This window comes from Polypterus senegalus, chromosome 1 (assembly GCF_016835505.1).
Source record: "Polypterus senegalus isolate Bchr_013 chromosome 1, ASM1683550v1, whole genome shotgun sequence".
In the NCBI taxonomy this organism is placed as follows: domain Eukaryota; kingdom Metazoa; phylum Chordata; class Cladistia; order Polypteriformes; family Polypteridae; genus Polypterus; species Polypterus senegalus.
The window spans coordinates 252,340,303-252,364,794 of NC_053154.1; the positions used below are offsets into that span (position 1 = coordinate 252,340,303).

General features: G+C 36.8%; 1 protein-coding gene across 1 annotated transcript in view; it reads left to right on the forward strand.

Annotated features, from left to right (window-relative positions):
• Window positions 1-16,079, forward strand: part of rpp30 (ribonuclease P/MRP 30 subunit) — a 27,224-nt gene extending 11,145 nt beyond the window's left edge. Inside the window, exons 3-11 of the mRNA XM_039771879.1 lie at window positions 1,835-1,891; window positions 4,121-4,195; window positions 4,283-4,354; window positions 7,677-7,766; window positions 9,422-9,538; window positions 10,562-10,591; window positions 12,359-12,396; window positions 13,402-13,481; window positions 15,782-16,079. Of these exons, the coding sequence (XP_039627813.1) occupies window positions 1,835-1,891; window positions 4,121-4,195; window positions 4,283-4,354; window positions 7,677-7,766; window positions 9,422-9,538; window positions 10,562-10,591; window positions 12,359-12,396; window positions 13,402-13,481; window positions 15,782-15,894 (672 nt within the window). The 3' untranslated portion in view covers window positions 15,895-16,079. The remainder of the gene's footprint in view (window positions 1-1,834; window positions 1,892-4,120; window positions 4,196-4,282; window positions 4,355-7,676; window positions 7,767-9,421; window positions 9,539-10,561; window positions 10,592-12,358; window positions 12,397-13,401; window positions 13,482-15,781) is intronic.
• Window positions 16,080-24,492: the final 8,413 nt, after the last annotated feature.

A 24,492-nucleotide genomic window follows, 5' to 3' on the forward strand; every position in this document is an offset into this window, starting at 1 on the left:
TGGACAGACCTTGACATTGGAGTTTAGATTTCTTTAGAAGTTGTCCTTGGCCTTTTGCCTGTCTTTCTCACTATCCTGCCCATTTCGGATTGATTTTACTCTTGCAGCTGCATCCAGGGAGGTTGGTTTCTGTCACATGGCCCTTAAACCTCTTTAATATTTGCAGCTGTTGTCACAGGGACATCAAGCTGCTTGGAGATGTCCTTATAGTATTTGCCTTTAACATGCTTGTTTATAATTTTTCTTTGTGATCTCCTCTGACAACTCTCCCCTTTGCTTTTTCTGATCCATTTTCAATGTGGGACACATAATGAAACCAAAAAGCACACTGACTCCTTTTCTCCATTTTAAATAGGCTGAATGACTTGATTGCATGATTGGAAACGTGTGATACTAATTAAAGAAAACAGCTAGTTTTAAAAATCACTCTAACTCAGGACGTGTTAGAATATCTTTGTAGAATAAGCAATACTTATCTCTTTTCACACTTGCTTTACTTTACTCAATGACATATCAAAGGCATGCTGGTATACATGGGACAAGTGCTTTTCACTGGGACACTTTTCAGGATGTATACAGCGCTTTTTCAATGAGCTGTAAGAGTACCGACAAATTTGTCCATGTCTGTAAATGTGTTTGTCTTATATAATATAATGGCTGTATTTGCTGTTGTTGTTTTATTCCACAATGGCCTGCTTTTTCCTTGCCTTATGATAATATAAATTGACTGTACTAACCAAAATACTTTTTGGTATATCAGATTTGTAGTTCATAGTACCTTGATAGTTTAATATGGCAGAGTAATTTTGAATATATTTCATTTCATTTTCAGCTTCACTCAAAAACAGTTTTAGAAAATTTTCTGTACCTTTTTGTTTTTAGCAATGAACACTTCTAAGTTACTGGCTTCTGCAGAAAGGGAAAAATTAGGTTTTGGGGAATAGGGATCTAGATTGTTCAAAATATATTAAATGTTCCTTTTATATGATCCATACTTAACATTATACAGAACAGATGACATTTGAGTTTATTCATACACTTAATCCTTTGCTTAACAATTATTAATGATTTCTAGCATTTTAGGAAAAAGTGTACCATGAAGTACGTGTAAATGTCCTGTACAGTAATAATATATGTGCTACAGTATATATATATTAATAAATGTTGTTATTATTATAGTAATAGGAGAAAAGTATTTTTACACGGTTGAATGATAATTATACCTGCTCTTGCTTATTTTTGGTAGGTTATATAAAAGGTTTACCAGTTTGGGTTCTAGTTTTAGCTTTTAAGCTTTTGTTTTCAATGGCCAATTTCACAGTTCAATTGAATTTGTATATATGAATGCCAGGTTTCTTCTTTCATTAAGTATTCTTATATACTCAAGGAGGTTTTAACAGAATTTGACCGAAGTATGTTTTATTCAAAGTCAAAAACAGTTCACTTTTTTTAAGGCAAGGCTTGACTTTAAGCAAAAGTGCTTTTCACTTGAATTTACTCATTGTTCTCTAACTGATTAAAAACAATTTTCTTAATAGCAAATGTTAATTAGCAAGTAAAATAAAAGGAAGCAGAAAAATGGTGAACAGAGCTAGACAGTTTTTGATGAAAAGCGATAGTGAAAACCTGTCTAGATTTCTTAGATAAATAAAAAATGAATGTATTTCTTTAGTGGGCAGAAGTAATTGGCATCTAATTAGTGAAAAGTGAAAGTTGCCTAGATTCAAGACTAAATAGTCAAGTAAATTTGTATGTAACGTTGACCTTAATTTATAATATGTAAACACCAAACAACAGCATAGGGATCATGCAAATGTTGTGTTTTGTTTTTCAGAACTTTATTAAACCCATACCAGTAAATGATCTATTTAATTCACTTCCCATTGTTCAGGTAATACATTTTCTCTCTATTTTATGTTTGTTTTTTTTATTGTTTTTAGAATTTTATTCTGTTTCACCCTTAAAATGTAAATTTTGCATTTTTGAAATTAAAAATAATTCTTGTAATTCATGGCATGCTGCTATTTATCTTAGACAGTTGCTTTATTAACTGAACCAGCATTATTATTAATATTATTATATTTTTTAAGATAAAGAACTTTTATAACAGCAGGTAATACCAAATGTGAGAAAAAATATAAATTAGTTTTCAGTGGGTTTTCTTGGACATTACCTATATGTGCACTTCTAGTATCACTGAGGCTAGCAGCATCTAAGTAGATGTCTCCAAATATACCTCCTTCTTAACTCCATCATTCACTGTTATGATGACTTCTCACTGGTGTTTGTGTTTTTTTTTTTTTGACAGTTTTGTGTTCACTGTCACTTTCCTAGTTAAATACATTGTTGTAATAAAACAGTTTATTTTTGTAAAGGCTTAGAAACATAATTACAAAATTAATAATAATTAACATGCAGCTTCTTGAGAGTTATAACATTCAGAAAACTAGTTACAACGAGCCACTGCTCTCAGGGCAAAAGCAAATTTCTCAGTACTGTAAGAAATACACCCAGACATCTTCTGGTCATAGTAGAGTTCCACAAAAACAAAATACATCATTGTGAAAACGTTCTGGATAACTATCGATGTTTATTTTATATATGCATGGTTCCAGTACAGGGCATTTGTTTGAAGTCCACTTGGGGAGGTACCATTTTTTGAATTAAATTACCACCTGCAGCTTCAGTTAGCAAAGAAAGTGTCTGGGATGAATGTTAGCACATTGTAATTATAAAAAAATATTTTAACTTAAAAAATAGCAAACTTAACCTCATAATGCCAATGATTTTATTTTTAAGAACCTTGTGAGAAAACAATGCATTTTATATCATATGTATCCTTGTTTAGAGTTCAAAGGTAAAATCAGTGGTTCTTAACCTGTGGGGCGGTCCCCCCGAGGAGGGTGCAAAGTAACAAAAAGGGGGACACGAAGATGCAAAGAAAAGAAAACAAGAATCAAAAATATGAAAAAAAATCTGTTGAAACCAAAACAAGTTAACTTAAACTACATTCTGATACTAGAACAATAAATATAGAGTTAGATAAATGTTGATAAAAGTTAAGTAGGAATAATAAAATATGCATCTACATTTCAAAAAAATGTTCGTGGGGGAGGGGGGCAATTAAAATTGCTATGAAAACTTGGGTCTCAAATACAAAAACGCTGGATTAAATTAAATACTTACCCTTTTAATTATTGATACAATGAGACAAATTACCTGAATTGTGAGGGAGCGTCAGTTAGAGCACTACGGCCATGTAATGGATTCCCCAAGGGTGATCCAGCTTGCAAGATCCTCAGTGTTGAGGACTAGAGTGGTTGGACCAGGCCAAGGGCACACCCATGTAACACCTGACTGTAGCAGATAGATGGTCATTTCTGGAGGGTGGGACTGGACTGCATGTCTGCCTGGAGGGTTGCGTACCAGGATACCGAGCTGTTTCATCGTGTGGAGGGAGTGGCAACGCACTGTACCAGTGCATGCTCCCCAACCTGACCTAATATAATCATGTTAGGTTGGTACAGTGATTAGACTTACAACCACGGGGGCCTGAGTTTGCTTACTGATCCTTTAAGTGTCTTTGTAGATGTTTGTGGAAATGTTTATTTGATTCTTTGGAGAGTTTCAGCTAGCCCTGTTTTGAATAGGTGTGAGTGTATGCCCATGAATGTGTTCAACATTCAGCTGGTTTCCTTTCTACTGGGACAGGTTTCAGGCACCTCTAATTAGCAATAATGGAAAAGTTGTCCATTATAAGCATCACAACAGAAGTAAAATAATAAAAACTGAAATTGGAAATAACTTTTTAAATGTGATAAATGTACTAATGTATTTTACTGGTTATGAAACAGAAGTGACAATGTTGCCACCATCTAATTAATGCTATCAATTATGCATACAGGAGAGAGAAAAGTTCAGAATGAGGATATTTTATTGTGTGAAGCTACATGCTTTTAGAGTGTAAGGATTCATCTTTGTTTTGTCAGATCCAAATACAAAACATAACTTGTGCTGCCTCATATGCATGTTAGGTAGATTCATTGTACTAAAAAATGTATATTGGTTTACTGTCTATTTTTATATGCTGATGAATAATTGAGTATTGCACTTATTGCAGGGTAAATCTAAACCAATACGAGTGCTGAACAGATTAACAGTGGTTGTGTCTGATGCTGTACAATGTATCGAACTGGTAAATATTGTTTATTTATTTATTTATTTTAATGTATGTATCTGAAGGAAGAGAGAAAATCCTGGATATTTCTTTTTCTCATTACAGAGAGCTACATCACCACACATCAGATTGTATGATATTGTGGCTGTTCTTCCCAAAACAGAAAAGCTGTTTCATGTATGTATTTTGTATCAAAATATTAGACAAGAATTAATTATGGGTTAAAAGTGAAAGAGAAAAATTAGAAACACATTGTTTTATAGGTTCAAAAATGAACTGAAATACTGCATTAATATTTGTATTCTCAATTTTTGTGTTCAGACCTAATTTAGACCATATCAATTAGTTTCACTGTTAAAAACATCATCAGTTTGACTTATTCTGCGGTGCAGTCTGTTATTTACAGTGTCATACATTGTATTTAATCGTCTTAAAAAATTCTTCCAGTATTTGAAAAATCAGTCATTTTCTGATTGGTGCTGGAGCCTATCCCAGCCAGCATAGGGTACAAGTCAGGAACAAACCCTGGGCAAGGTTGCCAGTCAATTGCATGGCAATATTTGAAAAGTTATTTTCTAATTACTTTTGTCTTAATCCTGCTTGTAATTATAATTTTGCTATATTGTTCATTCGTGCAAATGCACATGAAGATCCATTAACACTAGAATTACCAGAGCCTACAAAAAAACTCGTAGATCCGTCCCACCTTAAAATACTATATCGTTATTTGGAACACCTGCATTTCATGTGTGTTCCGTGTCTACAACATTCTATGTAAACACATCGTTAAAACAGAAAAGTTTTTCATGTTTTGGTAATAATTGACAAAATGTAGACATGAAGTATATAATGTGTGAAGCCTGAATTCCAAATATCAAAGAAACACTTTAACAAAAGGTACAAATATAACAGAACAAATGCGCTTTTATTTAAAAATATAACTGCAGAAAAACAACCCGCGTTTACCTGCGACATTGACACGCAATTGCTAAGACAGCTTCGGTGGCGCGACGATATCCGTTGCTGATTTGTAATCAAAGCTTCATGGGTTCAATCCCGGGCGAGCCCGTTTTGAGAACTGAGCTGCTTGTATTGTTACTATTTTAGAATAAAAACATACATTTGATTCCAGTCTGTAACACCTGGTGTGATATATGATACTTGTAAAGGTTAGCTTTGTTGTTGTTTTTTTTTTCTGTTATTCTCTCAGCCGCATTCACGACCCCAACTCAAGGTAAATAACATTAGATCTAGCTTTTATGTAAGTAACATGTTAATGTTTTGGGCGCATGCACCGTCCTTTCTATGTAAGAGCCAGATCTACAGCGTAAAGTCACGAGTGCAGAGCTTCCCATGTACATATACAAAGTACAGCGATGGCAAAAGTGCATTCTTGATCCAATATAGAATCGTCGGTATGAGTTGAGTGTACCTCTGTTATAGCGTGTCTATGTGAAAACAGCAGTGTCAAATGCCATTTGGGGAGTTGGGATCGTGAACGTGGCTGAGAGAATAACAAAAAAAATCTAACCTTTACAAGTGTCATTTATCACACCAGCTGTTACAGACTGGAATCAAATGTATGTTTTTATTCTAAAATAGTAAGAATATGAGCAGCTCAGTTCTCAAAACGGACTCGCCCAGGAATGAACCCGTGAAGCTTTGATTACAAGTCAGCAGCTGATATCGTAGCAATTGCGTGTCAATGTCGCAGGTTGTTTTTCTGCAGTTATATTTTTGAATAAAAGCGCTTTTGTTCTGTTATATTTCGTACCTTTTCTGAAAGTGTTTCTTTGATATTTGGAATTCAGGCTAAACACATTATATGCTTCATGTCTACATTTTGTCAATTATTACCAAGACATGAAAAACGTTTCTGTTTTAACGATGTGTTTGTATAGAACATTGTAGACACGGAGCACACATGAAATACAAGTGTTCCAAATAATGATATATTATTTATAAAAGGTGTCATTTTGCTTGACTTCTCACTCTATACAACTCTAAGCAACTGTGACACACAGGTAAACAGACTTGAGCTGAGACAACTGTGCAGGGTTGGAGGATGTGATAGTAGGCTGCTTGCTGTTTGCTGCTTATCCACACATTTAGAAGACAAAAGACACTTGACAGAGAGGTGCGAAGTGTTTTAAGGTGGGACGGATCTACAAGTTTTTTCGTAGGCTCTGGTAATTCTAGTTTTAATCAAAGGCAGTGACGGAAGGACAAGTATAATCTTCTCTTGAGTGCGTAATGCACATGTTCAGGAGATGCACTTCGAATATTTTCAAATATTATGCTGAATTCAAACTCGCGGCTCTGGTGTCGTGAGGTTTCAGTTCCACCCACTCTTTTACCATGACACCCCAGAACAAGAATTTGTTTTTATATAATGCTACTTATTACCTTTATCATCCATGTTTAGTTAATGTAACTAGTTTACAAAGTCTTTTCATTATCTTCTGCCTTGATCTAGTTGTCACGTCATAAGTCAAATCAAAGGCTAATTTGAACCTGACTTTTCAATATTGATAGCACAAATTAACAGCTTACTCTAGATTAATTGGTTCTGATCATGACCCAGGCACTACATTGGGTTTGTTTGCATAATTCCCCATACCCTCTACAAATTATGTATTTGTGAACATAACTTGAAGATGTTATGCCTTGTGACAGAAGGCCAGTGCACTTTACTGGCCGAAATGCCTCCTTAATGGAAGAATCAGGGTAGCGGATATGCATAGGACACTACCTCCTCCTGAGTGCTAGATGGCATCCCAACCCTGGGTTGTAGTGGTGCCTTGGATTCCCACAGCGCTACAAGGCAGTTGGAGTTCGGCACAGCCCTGTTGGGTTAAGTGTGTGCCACCCCAGGGGATGCTGCAGGAGCAATGGAGCCCTAGTACATCGGCCTTCCCCCACACCTGGGAGTACTTCCGAATTATGCTGATGGGCCACCTGAAGTATGCAGAATACTGTCAGAAGTGCCCCATATTTGAGATGAAGTGTACTTTAGTCTAATGACCGTGTGTACTGTAATCTGGAACTTCAGTTCACAATAATGCACTGTGTATGCAGGCAAATCTAATAGAATGAGGATGTAATGGGACTAATTACAGAGTAAAAAAGTGGTGACAAAAAATAAAAATTAAACAAAACTTTAATAATGAAATTTTAAAGAATTTCCTCTTTTTCTTCTATTTGAGCACATGCACCTCTATCTGTCTTATGTATTTTATGTAATACATATCCATGTATAACTTCCTTCTTTAGAAATACTGCTTATATTAGAAAAATGTTTGGAACTACGCCATCACCTTGGTTCTGGTTCATAATGTTAGTGGAAAAGAGACTTAAAAGATTCAGTTTTAAGTTCTAATCAAAATTCTGATTATTGGTGTTAATAATGAAGAAAACATTTTAAGTTATATGTTTTTTGTATTTCAGTTAATAAAAACAGTATAGGTCTGACTATTGTGTTTTTTGTTATTTATTACAGACTGCCTGTATGACATTAGATGTGGATATAATTTGTATCACTGTAACAGAAAAACAACCATTTCATTTTCGAAGACCACCAGTGAGCGGGGTAGTTCATTTTTAATTTTAATTTTCTTTTTTGGTCCCCTTCCTTGTTTTAGTTATTCCTGAATAACAGTGAATTGTTAATTATTATATGATATTGATGAAAGGGTTTTTTTTGTATAAGTTTTGTGATTTGTTAACAACACTGGTTTATTGAGACATGCGGTACATAAGGAAGGATGATGTATGAAACCCACTGAGGAAAATGTATTTTGAATGACTCAAAGACGAAGTTGACAGGTACGAAAAGTATCTTCAAAAATCAGAAACATACCAGTAAACCATAAGTAAAATTGAAATAAATAAGGAATGTATTTTCAAATTACTAAGGAATAATGGACAGTGCATTTGTGAAAGGGAGTTGCACATAATGCGATGAAATCATGAACACCAAAGTGGATGATTGGAGTAGACAGAGGTAGTAATGCATCTGCAAGTTGCCTACATTATGGAACTATTCTTAGTATGCAGGTTGCTGAAGTAAATTTAATTTAAGAGGTAATAATGTGAAAATTTATATGGAAGCAACAAACACAGACTAGTAAGACTTCAGTAAGTCTGGAAGGCAGTTAGCATACCATGTTCTGAATGTCGGAGCCAAACTGCAGTATTAAACACTGAAAATATTTGACAGGCAATAGAATGAAAAAACATAAATTGTTTATATGCGAAGTAGTCTTGAGTTTTACAGCACCATTTTGAATTACTGTACTATTACTTGCTAAGTAACTGTCAAAATTAGGGGAGGAACAAAAACACTTGTACGGTATTTTGATGTTGGTTTTTAAATATTGAATCACTATATATAGAGTTTAGATAAGCATTATGGTTTATGGATATACTTCATGTTAAAGTGCTGTGGCTGTATTCTGGCATGGCATGTTTGAATTTCCAGATAAACAGCAGTCTTAACTTACATTAGTTATTTGTTTAGATGTGCAGTCAGAAGGTGAATGCTGTGCAGCCTCACTTGGCCTTTTACGGGTGTCATTACACACATTTTACTATTTCAGGTGTTTTGAATACTAAAATCCGCATCTCCTGTGCATCTTCATTATAAGCTCCCTTAACAGCGATCCTTTTGACGGGGTGTGATACATTGTTTACATAAAAATGCATATTTTACAGATCTTTTCTAACAGCTGCCGAATGCCAGTTTTTTCACCCTTACATTGACTACAACATTAGTGTCGTAACTGCGTAACAGCAACTTCAGTTTCATGTTTTAGAGTATTTTGGATTAAGGACGCTCAACCTGTATCAAATAGGTATCGAGTACTGAGAAATTCCACTGATATTAGTATTGAGCACAAATATTGGGTGATGTATTTAAGATTGAAGCAAGGAAGCACCTCTTTATGTAAGGAGTTGTGTGACTCTGGAACAAACTATTGAGACAGAACAACCTTTAAGGAGAATCTGAATGAGGTTTTAGGACAGCTTAGCTATAAGCTAAACAAATGGGCTTAATTAACTGAATGGTCTCCTCTCACTTGTTAAATTTCCTGTGTTTCTTATTTCTTATGTTTCTTAACTTCTAGTATTGTGACATTCTTTATTCTGTATATGACTGTACATGTGAATTATGTGCATTATTTGTCTATTGTATTTTTTTTTCTTCTCCTGTGTACAACATAATTTACCCTTTTTATTTCTCAGGCAATAGAAAGAGGAATTTTCTTTGAAATTATTTATAGTCATGCTACTAAAGATTCCACAATGAGAAGATATGCCATTTCAAATTCTCTCAGTCTGATGCAGATCTGTAAAGGCAAGGTGTGTCTTTTTATATCCTTTTACTAATTTTAGACTAGATCAAGAATTAGGATGATGATAATAATAATAAAATATTGATTTCTTGTATAAAATTGGGGATGCACACCTTAAAAAGACAAATTATTGCCATCATAGTAATGGAAGGGAAACTGGGCTGAAAAGGATAGAATACTTCAAAGAAGTTTTGAATGTAAATATTAAACAAGTTATGAACAAATAAAGCTGCACAAAAGAAGAAATAGGCAGCTGAAATGAGATTGGTTTTTGGTTTAAACAAAAAATGTAAGTGTGTAAACAACAGATTTATTTTTTCTGGCTTTGTAAAAAAAAAAAAAAAAGCAGTGATTCATTCCTTAGTACCTTTCCTAAGCATAGAATTTGCCTGTATTTATATGGGATGCACAGGTTTTATTGCTATGTTGGAAATAGAGGGGATCCCAGAATTTAGTAGTAAAATCTCATCTTAATAAGTACAATTGTGCTAACTGCTTACTTGCTCCTCTGACGCATTACTTACTACCTTGTGAATGTATTGCAGTCTTTGAGAACCTTGGGTGTATTCGCTTCCTGAATATATAGACAGCCATATTTAAAATAAAATTTAAAAAAAAGTATTTTCGTGATTGCAATTTAATTTCTTTTGTATTGTGTGTAGTCTGAATATACACGAGTTTTTAGAGTTTTTGTAAATAAATATTTACAATCATTTAATATAAATATTACATTTTTCCCTATTTAATCATTTATTCTGTACATGTTCTGCTAATACATTTTTGATATTTGTCTTGGCAACTGATGAATATCAAAAACCTATATGCAAGGTTTGCATTTTCAAACCCACTGAAATCCAGTTCAGTTTCACAAGTCTACCTCTATAGCAACCAAGGTCAGAACCAGCCCTAAACAGGCCATCAATCCATTGAGACTGAGACAGCTTCATAGTTGCCTGCCCATTTTGAGTTTGTATGAAGCTGTAATATGGTAATTTTCCCAAATTATACTGACTTTTTTTTTGTTTAACAGAATGTTCTGCTATCCAGTGGAGCAGAGAAGGTAAGTTTTGTGGTATTTATTAACAGTTTGTCAGCACTGACATATGCCTTTTATTTTTAACAAGAAAGATTTTAATAATTTATACCTGTAGTTAGTTGTTCTATCTTTGTCCTTTTGATAATTCTATATTTTATAGGTTAAAAATATTAATGTATTTGTTACATACTATGGATGAGCAAAAGTATTTAAAAAATTACGCAAACTACAAAAATAATTTGTATTTTAATACCTGATCATAATACTACCTTAAAACTATTCAGAATCTAAGAAGTAAATGTAGATCTGCTTTCCTATTCAAGTGTCCTATATTTAGAAGAAAAAAAAATTAAAACACACAAAATACAGATATTACAGTTGCATCATTTTTTGGATCTGAATTTCATCTCTGACAAGAAAATTGTCAAGAAAATGTGGCAATACAACCTCTTTCGCACATTTATCTGCAGTTGAATCCATCTGTTCAGCAGAAGCTTTACAGGGCCTGTCACTTATAGAATTATACTATACTGTACGTGGAAAACTTTCTTCTGAGAGAGAATTTTAGTCTCATGTGTCCAGCAAGCAAAAGACAATATGTCAGAACTCTTTATAAAATACCAAAACATCCTGCAAATATCTTCTCTCTATAATCTAGAGATACAGTATAGTGCATAAATTGTGTAAATAGTCCTTTTGTCCAATTATTTCCTTTTGAGCATTACGCTTTATCTTTAGTTTTAGACTGAAAAAAATCAATCCATAGTAGCAGAATTGATTCATGTTTTTGCTCCTTGTTCTATGATGTCTCTACATTGAACCTTTAAAAATGTTCAAGATAAAAAGGAAGGAAAAGAGGATATTTAAAAAAAAATCAGTGCTATATTAGTCTAAAAGTTAATTTTTTAACTGCTAAAGCTTTGGTGCTTATTTATAAAAATCTTTATAAATACTCTGGTATTATTATAAAATATCTTAATTCTTGTATTCCCAAAAATAGTCACATTGAAAGTCAGAGGGAAAAATAGTTCTCTTTGCTTGCTTCTTTTATTGCTTTTTGAAATTGCAGATTTTAATTTTGAAAAAAGAGGCTGCTGTGTCACTCTGCATCTGTAGCAGTTGTAATGTAGTAAAATAGACTGAAAAATATATTTGAAGATGCCATACTTAATTTTAACAGAGCTGCTAGTAACATGGCAACATCAGAAAGAATCTCATACCAATGTTAATTTAAATAGTAGCTAATTGTAGTGTTTGTTTTTTCTTAAGGATATAATGCCAAAGGATTATTTTGTTTTATTTCTCATTCAACATAATATTGTTATAGTACATTTACCTTGTGAAAATTTACAGTATGGGTTTACTTTTCCTCCTTCCATTTTGAATGTTTTATAGTGATTTAGGATTCTAAGGCCTATAAAATGCTTTGCTTTTATTATTTTCAAAAATAGTGCCAGAGCAAAAGTTAAACAAATTAAAATCTTAGTAACTTTGCACATTTCTTGGTGAAATATTTTTCAGTTTAAAATGAAGTATTTTGAAAAATATGCATGTAACAGTTTAATAGGCATGCCTAAAATTGGTCATATTCATGAAAGTAGTTTGCAATAGGCTGACTTGGTGTTCAGGTTTGTTAAAAGGTTAGTGCCTGTTGTTTGTAGGATAGATTGTAACTTGTGTAGCTTCCTGCAGTTTGGGAAATGGTTGGAAAGACTGGTTTAACATGCATTGACTTAGTTTTCTCAGTGGTGTACTTTCTTAAATGTTTACCTTTACATGTCTGTTTTTCAGCCATTAGAATTACGTGGCCCATATGACATTGCAAATCTGTATCCTTTCCTTGATATGTTTGTGGTAATGTGGTTTTATCTTACTAATTTTTAGTTGTAAAACTGCTGTTCTTTATTATTTACATTATATAATGTTTTCTATTCATAAATTGCTTTAGTGGTGTTTTTTTCCTGTGTGAAAAATGTTCAATACAGAGTCAAAGAGGCTAAGATTTGCATTGGGTGTGACAAGGAATGACAGGATTAGAAATGAGTACATGGGGTCGGCTCAGGTTGGGAGACAAAGTCAGAGAGGCAAGATTGCTTTGGTTTGGATGTGTGCAGAGGAGAGATGCTGGGTATATTGGGAAAGGATGTTCAAGGTAGAGCTGCCAGGAAAGAGGAGTTTCCAAGTGGAGGTTTATGGATGTGGTGAGAGAGGACATGCAGGTGGTGGGTGTGACAGAGCAAGATGTAGAGGACAGAAAGATATGGAAGAAGATGATCTGCTGTTGCGACCCCTAATGGGAGCAGACGAAAGAAGAAGACTGTCAACAGAAAATAATCTGAAACAAGAGCTGCAATTAATTTGTTTGTGGTGACTGGGTGATTTTCTTGTAGGTCTCATCATTATCTGGGGGAGTAAATGCTAACATTATTCAAAGTTATTGTCTGCTTTTATATGCAGTTTTTTTATTTTTAATATTGTTTTTTGTATCAATATACTGCTGCTGGATTATGTGAATTTCCCCTTGGGATTAATGAAGTATCTATCTCTATCTAATTAGCTACAAATAATATACCTTGACTTAGCCAAATTCAGTTACTTTGTTGAGGTAATACACTGGTGTGGTGGATAAATCTTAAGCAATACAGAGATCACTTTAAAACTAAACTGGCATCATGACTGTGTACATCCTGCTACTCTTTCAATAGAAATATTGCCTTCTATTTGGACTAAATTGAAATTCATAACTAAATGTGTTAAGATCCAATTGGAATAATATAAATTTTCTTACTGGTTTCTGTTACATATGCAAGTTTATTCATTAACTACATCAACAGAGGTTTATTGTTTGGATTATCAGAAGGTGATGCAAAAGCAGCAGTTTCCACTAATTGCAGAGCTGTTATCTTACATGGTGGTAAGTTGTTTTGCATGAAGTGGGGTTTGTTATTTTTTTTTTATATGATGTCCAATATATATTTATCTTTTTTTATTTTTTAAAATTCTTCTGAACTGTAGCTGTGATATCTTTCACTTGGATGTTATAGATTGCATTGAGTAAGTAAAGCTGGAAAAATATTGGTTTGTTTGTTTTCATTTAAGGCTGTAAAGCCAAAAAAAAAAAAAGGGAATATTTCGAAGGGGGTGATTATTTTCTATAGTGTGTGTGTGTGTGTATATATGTATATGTGTATGTGTATATATATATATATATATATATATATATATATATATATATATATATATATATATATATATATATATATATATATATATATATATATAAACTGCTCAAAAAAATTAAAGGAACACTTTGAAAACACATCAGATCTCAATGGGAAAAAGAAATCCTCCTGGATATCTATACTGATATAGACTGGGTAATGTGGATGCCACATCGTTTGATGGAAATGAAAATGATCAACCTACAGAGCCCTGAATTCAAAGACGCCCCAAAAATCAGAGTGAAAAAATTATGTGGCAGGCTAATCCATTTTGCCAAAATTTAATTGCAGCAACTCAAAATTGTACGCAGCACTTTGTATGGCCCCTGTGTTCTTGTATACATGCCTGACAACATCGGTGCATGCTTCTAATGAGATGACAGATGGTGTTGTGGGGGATCTCCTCCAAGATCTGGACCAGGGCATCACTGAGCTCCTGGCCAGTCTGAGGTGCAACCTGGTGGCATTGGATGGACCAAAACATAATGTCCCAGAGGTGTTCTATTGGATTTAGGTCAGGAAAGTGTGGTGGCTAGTCAGTGGTATCAATTCCTTCATCCTCCAGGAACTGCCTGCATACTCTCACCACATTAGGCCAGGAATTGTCGTGCACCAGGAGCCACTGTACCAGCATAGGATCTGACAATGGGTCCAAGGATTTCATCCTGATACCTAATGACAGCCAAGGTGCCTTTGTCAAGCCTGTAGCGGTCTGTGTGACCCTCCATGGATATGCCTCCCCAGACAATCATTAACCCACCACCAAACTGCTCATGCTGAATGATGTTACAGGCAGCATAATGTTCTCCATGGCTTCTCCAGACCCTTTCACTTCTGTCACGTGCTCAGGGTGAACCTGCTCTCCTCTGTAAAAAGCACAGGGCACCAGTGGTGCATCTGCCAGTTCTGGTATTCTATGGCGAATGCCAATCAAGCTGCATGCTGCAGGGCAGTGAGCTCAGGGCCCATTAGAGGACATGGGGCCCTTGGGTCACCCTCATGAAGTCTTTCTGGTTTTTTGGTCAGAGACATTTACGCCAGTGGCCTGCTGGAGGTCATTTTGTAGGGCTCTGGCAGTGCTCATCCTGTTCCTCCTTGCCCAAAGGAGCAGATACTGGTCCTGCTGATGGGTTATGGACCTTCTATGGCCCTCTCCAGCTCTCCTAGAGTAACTGCTTGTCTCCTAGAATCTCCTCCATGCCCTTGAGACTGTGCAGGGAGACACAGCAAACCTTCTGGCAATGACACGTATTGATGTGCCATCCTGGAGAAGTTGGACTACCTGTGCAACCTCTGTAGGGTCAAGGTATCGCCTCATGCTACCAGTAGAGACACTGACTGTAGCCAAATGCAAAACTAGTGAAGAAACAGTCAGAAAAGATGAGGAGGGAAAAATGTCAGTGGCCTCCACCTGTTAAACCATTCCTGTTTTGGGGTCATCTCATTGTTGCCCCTCTAGTGCATCTGTTGTTAATTTCATTAATACCACAGCAGCTGAAACTGATTAACAACCCCCTCTGCTACTTAACTGACCAGATTAATATCCCATAAGTTTCATTGACTTTATGCTATACTCTGATTAAAAAGTTTTGAGCAGTATATATATATATATATATATATATATATATATATATATATATATATATATATATATATATATATAAGACTTTAGGTGTGTTTATGCTCATTTTTTTTTTAATAAGAAGCAGTTCATCGTGAAAATATTGGCTGCTTGCACAATCTAAGACCGAGGAAAGTGTGATGCTACTTGATTACCTCTCCTGCTAGAAGGTGACAAAGACTAGGACCCTATCATCTTCTAATGCTTCCAGCATCATTTTATAAGAATAGCTATCTGTGAAATTTACCATATGTTTGTCATTTATGCTTTATTACCTTTAGGAGGTTTACTAGTTTTAAATGAATACTTTAGAGAGTTTTGGATAATGTATTTTATTAACCAATTATAAGAATTTGATTATTCTATTTTTAGAAACAAGAAAAACTGCAATGGGAGTGGTTTATACCATGAAGAAAAATCAAACAATATTAGACAAGGAAGAAGATGAAGTGACACATCCACTGTCAAAAAGAAAGAAAACTTAAAAGACTTGTGAACTTGTATTCACTAGAAGAACTTATTTTTTCAGCATCTTGGTATATTTGTTTTGCTTCTTTTATTAATATAACAAAATGACAATTCAGTTTCTGTATTGCGTATTTGGCAATGTCCTGCTTTTAATGAGATGAATCAATAAAACCTAGAAAACCAGCTATATAGCTATAATATAGCTTTGTGTATAATTTTATATATTTTTACATGCAGCAGCTTTTTTTTTGGTCATTAAAATCTTTCAGAAGAAAAAAATTAATTAAAGCAACTTCAACTTGTTTATAAAGTTTAATGTGTATGCAAGAGTTAGACTGAAAGCTGTTGTAGAGGTTATGTACAATAGCATTCCCCACCTAACTGTGTGCATTCGTGTAGAAACTGCTCCCAAAGGAATTTTGCCAAATTGTCTTTTTAATCAGATAATTCAAATACAATCTGCATCTAGTAATAAAGTGATTGTTAAATATAATGTTAAAGGCACTTTGTTTTGAAATCCAATATGTTGTACATATTTTCAAAGGAGTTAATAGCCATGTGCTGTGCATGGAGTTGAATTTCTTCTGGAATTATGCAAAGAATAATGAGATTTTGAGTATTTCTTGCCATGGTTTTAATAGTAGTAGCATAATACCTATTTTGTTTTTAATGGAGGCACCATCACAAAAGTATTCCATATATGCAAAATATAACCAAATCAGTATACTATGTATACTACAATCGCCATTTCAGTCCTTGTTATTCTATGGCTACTCCCATCCCAGCTCCTGTTTGGTTAATTGTTGAAACTGAATTAAGCTTGTGTGAGTAAGTGTGAATCTTTATTTGATGGAGAACTGTTTAGGCTTTATTTGCACCTTGTACTTTGCACCAAGCCCCCGTTAAAGGCTTTGGTCTCCACAAATCTGAATTGGATCAAGTAAAAAAAAAAATCATATTGGAAAGGAACCCATTAATCTTCAGGCCTGTTTATTAAGTAAAAGTTGATTATCAGTAGGTTTTAGGGTTATCCCTTGCACAGGAAACACAGGTGTTAAGGAGTTAAGAAAATAGGCCTTTGAATTAGGAGAATACAGTTGAAGTTACCTTTAAATAATTTATTTGTGTGATATTGCACATTAATATTTTGCATTGAGTAATATTTTAAGTGACTTATGGAACATTCTACGTTTTGAGCCCCCATCCCTCCATGAGACCTTCATGACACTGTTTCAGTTTACATTTGGAGAAAATAGCTATTTCTTTAACCATAATTTTTTTGGGTAATTTTAAATGGTATATTTCATAATAAACCATTTTGCCTTATCTCAGACAAAGATGACAAGGACTACATAAAGTACAAAAGCCTAACATGTAACATATATGGATTTTTTTTTTTACATCCATTGTTCTTAGTGCAAAGTCTTACATGTTTTTATGACTTTTTTTTCTAAAAATGAAAGGCAATCATAATGGAATATAATATGAGCTTTCTATAAGCATTTTGTAAATCTAATCCAATTTAAGATTGCATGGAACTGAAGCCGATCCAGGCAGCTTGGAGCACAAGGCAATGCCCAGCCCTTGAAAGGACATCAACATATTCTTTAACATAGGACTAATTTGCAGTCTCCAGAGCACAAACAGAAGAGGTGCAAGTAGCGCAAGGGCAGTGAATTGGCATAGAGCACTTAGTAAAAGAGGATCGTTTAGGAAATACAGTGCATCCGGAAAGTATTCACAGCCCATCACTTTTTCACATTTTGTTATGTTACAGCCTTATTCCAAAATGGATTAAATTCATTTTTTTCCTCAGAATTCTACACACAAACCCCATAATGACAACGTGAAAAAAAGTTTACTTGAGGTTTTTGCAAATTTATTAAAAATAAAAAAATTGAGAATCACATGTTCATAAGTATTCACAGCCTTTGCCATGAAGCTCAAAATTGAGCTCAGGTGCATCCTCTTTCCCCTGATCATCCTTGAGATGTTTCTGCAGCTTAATTGGACTCCACCTGTGGTAAATTCAGTTGATTGGACATGATTTGGAAAGGCACACACCTGTCTATATAAGGTCCCACAGTTGACAGTTCATATCAGAGCACAAACCAAGCATGAAGTCAAAGGAATTGTCTCGAGGCACAAATCTGGGGAAGGTTACAGAAAAATTTCTGCTGCTTTGAAGGTCCCAATGAGCACAGTGGACTCCATCATCCGTAAGTGGAAGAAGTTCAAAACCACCAGGGGCCTCGTGTAGAACTTGCACTATAACATGGCGTAAGCACAAAAGACAATGGGAAAAGCACGGGGGAAAATGTAAGAATTTCAGCGAATACCAAGTGGAGGTGTTACCGACCTCAGGCCTAGGGGAACCTGGGCCAGGTACAAGCCACTGGTGCTACAGGGTGTAGCCACAGTGATATGGTGTAAAGCATAAAAGAAACGGACAGCTGTCCCGAGTCTCAGACCATACTTCTCTGTCTTCTTTATTCTCCTTTTCCCAGAAATATATATATACTTCAATTTCTGCATAGATCACATGGCGGCAATCAGTGAAAACAATGGTGCAAGCCAATTTCCTCTGCACAACAAATCGTGTAAACACATTTACTTTTGAGTCCTTGATTAGAAACCAATTTTCCAAGGAAGCAGACAGTTCTGTATTCCCACATTGTATGTAGATGAGATACTAAATCAAAGCAGTCTGACTATTCAAAGCAGGTGACTCTTTAGCAAGACAGGTAAATATTTATGTCCTGTAGATAGCCATCAGCAATAATCTGTAGCAGAATTTTCCAGACATTCTGCCTTTTCTTTAAAACACTGGTTTATAGCCCATTACACTAAGCAACACACCGAAATGTTATTTTCTTTATAATACTGAGATCTAGCCCATTACTGAGGCAAAGGAAAAACTATTTGTTCAAATTAACTGTGGTATAATCAACAAAAGGAAGTTGATCGAGTGACATAGCGTGTTGGAGAAACTTGAGAAAGCTCACGTTCACAAAATCGCACAGTGCCGGAAATAAAAAAGAAGTCACATATCAAAGTCGCTGTGAAAAGGCGAGTTGTAGCCCACTGTCTGAGTGTCATATGAAAGCTTATTAGGGTACAGAGAAAAAAAGGCACACGGGGGGGGGAAAAGCACGAAATGTCAACTTCAATCTTGACATTTCCACTTTAATCACGTAGTTTATTTTGTCTTTAAAGTAGAACATCATAAACTTCATCTTAAAATCGTTTAATTAACCAGTTTCTCAGATCACATCGTAATTAAAGTAGCACGTTAAATGCTTTGTTTTGTATTTGATCTTCTATGTGTGAATCACTACTTGCTTCTTAAACCGGCTCTTTTCCTCCAACTGGACACAGAATCCATTACATTCGTGATATTACAGCTCTCTGAATAACTAAAATACTGAGATGTATACGTGATATAATTTTTATGATGATAGGAGTTAAAGCACGTTATTAAACGTGGGTTTCACTTCGATAAAATCATTTATTGCAGTAGTACTCGGGGGCGGCTGTAGGCTTGTGGTGGCACTGGGCAGAGGAAGAATCGGTGGCTCCTTAAGCCCGCCAATGTCATGCACGGTGGATGGCCACGTCCGTTGCAGACACTGCATAGCCGCCTCGTGCTCATGACACAAGCATTTAACTTTTGCCGAAATTTGTCGCTGTGTTGTTATTTTCTCTTTCTGTTTTATATTCAATATACTGTATATTGGCGTAGCCACCACTGCAGTCCTTGCTTTTCTTTCCCCCAATAACCGATTGCCACACAATCAGCTCTGTAATAGAAGTTAAGCCATCTGTAAGCTTAGCACCAATTCTTCAAAACATTTAAGGAACATTGAAATATCTTCGTAGTACATGTTTAATTATTCTATCCTTCACGACACTCCCAGTGAAGAATATAGATTATTTAAATGAAGTTAAAGTTTTATCTATATAATTTAATAAACATATTTTGCTGCATTTCACCTTAAAAATGATATCGTCATCATATGTAAATACGTGCTTTATAAAGTGTCTCAGGTTGTGCGATATTATAACTATAGTGCAAGTTTACAGTGGGGTGATTGTACTTATAAGTACAAACAGTTCTACAAGGTGCAATTGATTGAGTGCATTTAAAGTTCTTGGGATGAAACTGTTTCTGAACCGCGAGGTCCGTACAGGAAAGGCTTTAAAACATTTTGCAGTGGCTGAGACAGCATGTCCTTGAAGCTGTATACCGATAATTCTCTTTCCGATCAGCTGCTGCTGTGAGTCACACTCGGATACAATGATATAAATACTCCGAGTGCTGCAGTGAGAGTAATATGGAAAAAGATGATCCACTGTGGCAACTCCTAACAGGAGCAGCTGAAAGAAGAAGAGGAAGGAGAAGTGAGAGTAACAACGCTAAAGCAGTTATGGTATTTGGAATACTATGGCTGTTCCCTGGACCATTATATTGTAACAAGTTAATTACAATCAGATGAGTTACACCAATAAACAATATGCGGTTAGTTTCAGTGTATTTATAAAGCCGCGTCAGGAAAATAAGGTGTAACCACATAGGAACAGTAGCACTGCTTTGATGCTGGGTGCCGCCAGTCTGCAAAACCGAGCGGAGAACTTGCGTACGACAAGGTACCGTAGAAAAGTGTGTGGCTTTACGCCAAGTGTAGGTTTCTCACATCACGATTTGAACGTGGAAAAGTTCTTGTGCAACATTTCTGTGCGTACGCACCGTTTATACATGAAGCCCCAGGACTCTTCCTAGTGCTGGCCGGCCATCTAAACTGAGCGATCGGGGGAAAAGGGCCTTAGTCAGGGAGATGACCAAGAACCCGATGGCCACTCTGTCAGAGCTCCAGAGGTCCTCTGTGGAGAGAGGAGAACCTTCCAGAAGGACAACCATCTCTGCAGCAATCCACCAATCAGGCCTGTATGGTAGAGTGGCCAGACGGAAGCCACTCCTTAGTAAAAGGCACATGGCAGCCCACCTCTGGAGTTTGCCAAAAGGCACCTGAATGACTCTCAGACCATGAGAAACAAAATTCTCTGGTCTGATGAGACAAAGGTTGAACTCTTTCGTGTGAATGCCAGGCGTGACGTTTGGAGGAAACCAGGCACCGCTTATCACCAGGCCAATACCATCCCTACAGTGAAGCATGGTGGTGGCAGCATCATGCAGTGGGGAAGTTTTTCAGCGGCAGGAACTGGGAGACTAGTCAGGATAAAAGGAAAGATGACTTCAGCAATGTACAGAGACAACCTGGATGAAAACCTGCTTTAGAGCACTCTTGACCTCAGACTGGGGCGACGGTTCATCTTTCAGCAGGACAACGACCCTAAGCACACAGCCAAGATATCAAAGGAGTGGTGTGGTGTTATGGGTCCACAGCTCGTTGAACAAAGGCCATTCATTTTAAATAAATGTTCACCGCGTTCGCGGCTTAGCGAGGAGACGTTGGGCCATAGCAAGCCGTGGGGCGATCCGTAGGGTGTGGGCGTTTCTCACCGAGTGCACAGGTGAGGAACTGCCCACATTCGTGATTGTCCCATGGCTAATGCTGCAGCTGCTGTGGCCCTCGTCATTTAAAAAGAAGCGCAAGTCGGTTGTGAGGGTGGAAAAATAAAGAGAGGAGAAAAAAGAGATAAGGAAAAGAGGACTGAGGTTACAGGGAGCGAGGAAGCAGGCGGTGCGTGCGTGTGCTGAGCGCGCGATCGAGGGCAGCTATAAGGAAGCTGGGTGTTAGGCCAACACCCAGACGTTTGAGTTGATGTTGCTCCCGCTGAGAGACCATGTAGCGGGAGTGCCCAGAAGAAAGCAACGAGCTGCAGAGGGCCGTGGAAGCAGCGGAAGTCGGGAGACTTGGTGGTTGGAGTCCCCAATGTGTGCGTCCTGGCCATTGGGGGTAATCAAGTCTCGGGGACTGGGATGAGTGCCATACCGGAGCCAGGGATCGGGAGGTCTCCAGTCTCGAGTATGTAGAGGAGGGCAGCTGCAGAGAGCGTCTTGCCAGCTGCTAAGCCCAAACGGGATAAGCAGGTGAGACGCTAACAGAAACACTAACTGAGACGCTAACAGAAAAGAAGCACCGAGCTTGTTTGTTGTTTTTAAGACTGCTTCCATGAGAAGATTTTAACCTCTGGTTTTTAAGGATTGTTTTTTTCTATTTAATGGTTTTACCTCCATGTTCTTTTATTGGATTATTTATTTCATGAAACATTTGGAGTACTGCACTATTTATTTGAACACCTGTTTTGTTGACTGTTTTAAATAAAAGCACTGTTCACTTTCTGCACCACCCCTTGCTCAAGTGTTTATTTGCCTTCACTGACTACGCTCACTCGGTTACGTTATGTCGGTTACGTGTTGGGTTCAAGTGCTTCCAAAAATCAGATGGGAGTGTGGAGCCAGAACCCACATCATCACAAGTGGCTTCAGGACAACTCTGTGAATGTCCTTGAGTGGTCCAGACAGATCCCTGACTTGAATCCGTTTGAACATCTCTGGAAAGATCTTAAAATGGCTGTGCACCGACGCTTCCCATCCAACCTGATGGAGCTTGAGAGGTGCTGCAAAGAGAAATGGGCGAAACTGGCCAAGGATAGGTGTGCCAAGCTTGTGGCATCATATTCAAAAAGACTTGAGGCTGTAATTGCTGCCAAAGGTGCATCGACAAAGTATTGAGCAAAGGCTGTGAATACTTATGTACATGTGATTTCTCAGTTTTTTTATTTTTAATAAATTTGCAAAAACCTCAAGTAAACTTTTTTCACGTTGTCATTATGGGGTGTTGTGTGTAGAATTCTGAGTAAAAAAATGAATTTAATCCATTTCGGAATAAGGCTGTAACATAACAAAATGTGAAAAAGTGATGCGCTGTGAATACTTTCCGGATGCACTGCATAGTAAATCAGTGGTTCCATTGGTATATTTATGTAGTGTGATGTATGGCCGGCCATTTATCCCGGCCAATACCCCCAAGCCGCCAGATGGAGCCCCCCCTGCAGTATGGAGATTCCCCGAAGACCAGTAGGGCATCATGGACATTGCAATTTTTATACGCAGCCCTGCTGGGTGCCATGGGGGCCACTAGGAGACGCTGCAGGGAGGAACAACGGGTACTTTCCGTTTACAAGGGGAATGACGTGCTTCCGGGGTAAAGAAAAGGACTTTCTACTTGACCCGGAAGTGATACAAGATCACATGGACTGGGGATTGGGAACACTTCCGGGTCAGGGACTATAAAAGGATTGTGGGAGCTCCCAGATGGCGAGCTGAGCTGGGTGGAAGGGTGGCAACGCGTCTGGGAGTGGAGGATTGTATTATTGTTAGTGATTTGTCATTTATATGAGTATTGTGGAGGAGAGGGTGCTTTGTGCACCATGGCATTTAAATAAAGTCAACATTTGGACTTTTACCTGGTGTCTGGAGTCGGGGACAGGGGTTCAAGAGAGCGCTATGGCCCTAATCTGTCACAGTAGACTTTCTGGAGGCATTCCAATCCAACTAAGAAAAAAATGGCTTGATACAAATACATGTTAGTAAGTGTGTGAATGTGCCCTGTAGTGGACTGGTGCTTTTGCTCTCATCTTGATCAGAAAAAACACCTTCAGAAGATGGATGGCCAGATGAATACAAAGTAACTCCCAAATGTTCACATAATTTGCTGCTGATATTTCTGAAGGACTGTTCTGTAGTGTTCATTGAAAAAAATAGCTGATTATTGGTAGATTTAAACAAATCATTCTTAGTGTCGTGTAAAAAACACACGAGTACAAGCTATATAAATTTGTTTGTTTACTAATGTGTACTGATTTTCACACAGTTTTGAGTGTGTTGCCATTGTTCCAGTTTTAATTATTTGTTATATGGTAAATGAAGGAGAGAGGTCAGAATGGGAGGAGTGGGCAGCCCAAAAAGCAATGCTGACGCAAAGACTATAGTTCTCATCAGGCAGAAGGAGAACACCGTTATCAGTGTGCACAACGTTTTGTACCGGCTAAAGCGGAATCTCATATAACATCGCAGGTACAGCATTTTCTTCTTAAGTAATTTAGATGACAAATTTGGACGATGGCTTTTGTCTAAGATTAACTCTGTCTCATTGTGTGCAGTGTTTACCCATGCTGAATTATTTAAAAGACCAGTCAATTTTCATCTAGACCCTTTTCAGAAGGTGCTCATAAAGTGCTGCCACACCCTTAAGGAGCAATGATCTTTTCTTCTGCTCCTCTTCCCCACACAAAAACTTTTTCATGGTTGCAAAATCACGTGAAAAACAATAGTTTTGCGGTCAAATTAGAAAAACTGCATGCAAAAGGATCCTGGCAGTTTCACTCACCACTATTATTTTGTGATGTTGTATTATACCAAGCAAGTCTCAGCTTCTACTATGAAAAGGAGACTTTGTGCCGCAGGTGTGATAGTGTGAGTGACCGTAAGAAAGCCATTCCATAAAGGATAAAATAGGGCCTTGAAATATCAGCTGTGGACCACTGCGGACTGGAGGAAAGTCTCCTCTTCACAGTAGAAACTGAGACTTGCTTTTTCAACCACTGTTACGCTGTTCTTGAAGCTGTTGTGCTGTGAAGCGCACATCACG